Here is a 4,412-nt window from a genome sequence, read left to right as displayed (position 1 = left end):
GAAAGGCAAGGAGGAGAGGAAGAGAAGGACAAAGACCTATGTGTTGAGATACCATATCTCTGAGGGAATTTATTGCGGGTTATTGCATATTCTTCTCACCAACCACCACTCCTCTATGTGGCACTATATAGCTGAAGAAATAGCCATACAAAGTCACAACTCCCAGCCCAGTTGCCCATGCCATCTATCTCAGCTGGAAGGAGACCTAGACAAACTTCCATCACAGCTCCCCCTGTGCTTGAGGTGGGCAAGACTGGTCAGGAGGTACCTCTGAAGGGTCAGTAGCCACTGGCTTTGTCAGGGTATCACCAGAACAGGGCTTCTGGGGGCAGCAGACTTCCATTTGGCAAAGCACTGGGTGGGGCCACCTGTAGTTTCAGGCAGCTGCTGAGAGAAGCATGGACAGTCAAGTATTCCCCATGCTCTAGAGAGAAACTTTGGGGTCAGTCCTCTGATGCCCCTCCTCTGCAGGGAGGCCAGGTATAGTGCAAGAGGAAGCAGAACAGTGAGGGGACTGCTATTAACCGGGTTCAGCAAGATTCTATTTTTCTGGATAAAATACTTTCCAAATGCAAGGTGGCACATCTCTTAAGAGCTCAGCACCCCACTGACCCGTTTCCCACAAGAATCATTTATTCAGTGTAGAGGAAATGAATCAAGACCTTCAGGTCCAAGATTTACTGCACTTGGATGCTCTGGAAAATGTGAAGAAGCTGCCCACAGCCCCCTGCTTGTGGAGCACCACGTTAGTGTGTTCAGGCTGAGGGTTGGGGTTCTGCTCAGCAGCTGTGGCATGAACTCTCTGAAATAAGAAAAGCCTTTTAGGTATAAACTTGGCTCCTGCTTAACCCCTGAGACATTCCTGTCAAAATGCCCTTCTATAGAACAACCGGTCCATCTGATTTCTTTGCCTCCTGCCACATCATTTGTGTACAGGGCCAGGGAGGGTAATTTGGATACTGCCAGAAGTCGTACTTTTTCCTGGGTCTTCCCATCTCTTGCGCCCCACGCCTCACACTTCTTTTCCTGTATTCTCACTCTCTGTCAGTCTTTCTTAGAATTCTTCCTTCCTTGGTGTCCCTTCAGTTCTGGCCCCACACTCATGTATAGACACTCCCTTTTAGTATTCTTTAGCTTCTCCCCAGATCCCTGTCAACTTCATCTTTCTTTCCCTAGCTCTAGATCTCTTCTTGGCTTCTTTGTGTCCCTCTCTACTCAGTTTATTCTGTCCATTTTCCTTAAGCCCCAAGATCTCACTCTCCCTCTGTTATTCTTCACCTCCTCCCAGTTGAGTGCCTTCCCCTCTTAGGTCATCCCACTCCCTAGGGAGCCTCTCCATTTCTGGCCCCTCCCCACCTCCTTCTAAGCACTCACCTCCTGTTCTCCCTTCCCCCACAGCCCATCTCTAGTTCCTTCTCCTCCCCTCCTCCCTAGGCCTGACCAACTAAGTCCTATTCCATTTTTAGATGACTGATTAGGACTCTAGCTGAACTTTATTCACAGCCTAAATTTACAGCTGTTCCTTTCATGCCCCATTCACCAAACACACCCAATCTTTTCAACATGACAAATTCCTTACACACAGCATGTCATGTCCACATACATTTGTATTTTTCAGAACAAAACAACAGTTATGCTGGCAAAGATCTTGGATTAACAGGGACCCTTAAGCTTTCAATACACTGAAAAGTCACATTATTTTGCATGTCTACAGAGTACACATTCGTTTTCACAAATGTGGCAAAGTTTACCCTAACAATTAGGACTTTTTCACTAAATCATAGACATAGATATGGAAATCATCATCAAACTTGATGAAATACACAGAGGGTTTGGCTTCCACTTGGTGAATGACCATGCCGATCCGTTTGGAGCCATCTTCTTTGGTATATTCCACATGTTTACCTATCAGGCCATCTACAACTCCTCCAGGCTCCCTCTCCGCTGGAGGAGACTCATTGGACTCTGGCATGATTCGGAGGTCTCCTTCTTTATAGTCATCTAGGAGCTGGTACATGTACAAGACAGGATCTTTCTCATAGGTAATATAAAACCAGGCTTTCATAATAGGTGCTTGGGCTAAGACCATTCCTCTCCATTCATCCTTGGAACCATGCTCATCCTCAAACATATGTTCCACAGCTTTACCAATTATGGTATTTGCAAGGTTTGCATCACTGACTTGAGATGATGCCACCCTGTCGGAAAGAATTTTAAGAGACAAAACTCTTTCATCTCTGTGAAGTTCCAGTCCATAGACACAGTCAATTCCATCATATTTCACCAGATAAAGAGAAGGATTTATAGGCACCTGATCCAAAACGGTTCCTTTCCACTGGGTGATGGGCTCATCGCCTTCCTTCCATCCGTGTGAAATTCTGCAGCCCACGATGTTCCTGCGGGGCTGGGACGAAGGTCTGCCTCTCTGCTTCTTCTGGGAGGCTTTTTTCTTTGTCATGTTTGCAGACCCAGCGGCCCGTCCTGCAGCTGCCCTGGTTTGCTGCCCTTCAGCCTCCTGTGCGTTGGGGGTCTTCATGTCTGCAGGGAGAGGAGTGAAGATAAGAGAGGAACATTCAATATGCCATAATGTGAAGTTCTCCCGACAGCGATGTCTCCAGGTACCCTGCGCTGGCGCCTAGAATTTCCCCATGAGCCTGGCAGCAATGCTGGAAATCCTAGCTGTGTGCCTGAAAGTGCTCTCCCTCCTAGATTCCTTTAGGCTGCGGGGAAGGGAGACAGAGGCAGCGGTGCTGGCTGGGGTTAGGAACGCTGCAGGAGGAGGGGGCGGGTTATCTCCTTGTTCAGAGACCTCAGCCTCCACCACCCGCTACTGGCGCCCACTCTCAGTCCCCTGCAAAGCGCCTATCCCTCCACTGCCTTGCCTTGCATGCACTCACTGTCCTGCTTCTCTCAACACCCCAGTCTGCTACCCACACTCCCCCTATCCCTTAATCGCTTTCTTGGCCCTTTGCCCCCAGCCCCCTCGCAGCACGGTGCTCACCTTCAATGTCTTGCCTGGCTCCTAACGCCATCCCCTTTTCCTATTGCCCATCGCCATTTCCCCCACCCCAGCCTCACCGGGCTCCTGCCTCCCCTCTTATCTCCTGCAGGAGTTCGTCCCATCCCCCTTCTCTATCCTGGCGCCCACCAATGGCCTTGCCTTGCCTGGCGTCCACCGCCCCGGATCCCGGGCCTCAAGTGCCCAAATCGGACGCCTCGCTGCTTCCTTGGCGGTGAGCCTGTGTCCAAAGAGGATTGGCAGGCGGTGAGCAGGGTGCTTGCGGGAGCTGGGCGGGGAGGATTTCTAGGCGAAGAGCGCGTTTTGTAGGGGGCGGGGTAAGCAAGGAGGATGGCGGTGGTGTCCTTATTGCTGGGCTGGCAGGCCCTCTGCCTTCTAGTTAGTGGCGGTGGCCTGTCTACCACATGGGGCTCCCACCAGCTGCTACTGATTTAGCAGTCTCCTCCCTCTTTCAGCATAGGACTAGGCTCTTACTTCTCTGTCAGTGAAGAGGCTTCCCCTTCCTGAGAACAGTGTTTTGCCGTCCTCCCTTGACCTGGAGGCGCTGGTGGGCTGCTCCTCCACTTTCCAAAATTCTAATCTCTGGAACCTGTAAGTTGTCCTTTCTCCTTCAGGTCTTTCCCACCTCCAACCTCTCAGGCTCTCTAACTCCACCCCTAGGCTCCTCTGCTAGAGTGCCTCTTCATTTTTCACACATTTTTCACATTTTTCTCATACAAATTCACGGGAAGCCTATCTGGAAACAGAAATCCTTTATATTCATACACAAATATATGTATATGCATATTTTTGTATATATATTTACAAATATTTATATTCAGAGGTACATAATCATTAAATACACACCTTTACCCAATCACATCACATAGAGTTGTTTCCTTTTTTTTTTGTATACACCTACACAGAAATACATAGAATATTTCTTCAAAGCAGGTGTAAGCATCTTTTAGTTTTGGAGATCTAGTATGGAGAAAGAGTGGCTTATTTTAAGTTTAGAGAGTTATTGTTGAATATGATTGAAATTTGTAACAAACCTTCTCTAGTTTTGCATAAAGTAGAATCCATTTTGAATCTGGTTTGTATACTTTTTGTTATGTATAGTTTTTTCCACGATATCCCATAATTCTTTAAAATATGAAGATTATGGTGTTATATTTGTAACATGTTATCAGTTACATGCAATTGGAAAGCATCTCAAACTGATTTAAATTAAATAAACTTATTTGGAATTTGAATAATTGAAAGGCTGTCAGATTAGGCTTAATCTAAATGCTTAGTGTTACTGGCTGAATAATTTCCCTTCCAAATTAATATGTTGAAGTCCTAAGCCCCTAGTACCTTAGAATGTGAATGTATTTGGAAGTAGGGTCTTTAAAGTGGTATTTATAGTGAA

General features: G+C 47.1%; 1 protein-coding gene across 2 annotated transcripts; it reads right to left on the bottom strand.

The window, feature by feature from the left end:
- Positions 1–1,589: 1,589 nt before the first annotated feature.
- LOC116150678 (spindlin-2) lies at positions 1,590–3,300 on the bottom strand. 2 transcript variants are annotated; one of them, XM_031445029.2, is made up of 2 exons: positions 3,161–3,300; positions 1,590–2,538 (listed from the first exon to the last, which is right to left on the bottom strand). In XM_031445029.2, the coding sequence occupies exon 2, from the start codon at positions 2,534–2,536 to the stop codon at positions 1,760–1,762; it is 777 nt and encodes a 258-aa protein (XP_031300889.2). In that variant the 5' UTR covers positions 2,537–2,538; positions 3,161–3,300; the 3' UTR covers positions 1,590–1,759. The 2 variants fall into 2 exon arrangements, with proteins under 2 accessions (XP_031300889.2, XP_031300888.2); XM_031445028.2 differs by lacking the exon at positions 3,161–3,300 and adding an exon at positions 3,002–3,083.
- Between the last annotated feature and the right edge of the window lie 1,112 nt (positions 3,301–4,412).

This window comes from Camelus dromedarius, chromosome X (assembly GCF_036321535.1).
Source record: "Camelus dromedarius isolate mCamDro1 chromosome X, mCamDro1.pat, whole genome shotgun sequence".
NCBI classification, from domain to species: Eukaryota; Metazoa; Chordata; class Mammalia; order Artiodactyla; family Camelidae; genus Camelus; species Camelus dromedarius.
Note: the sequence above shows the minus strand (reverse complement) of the source record. Positions and strands in the feature narration are given on the sequence as shown.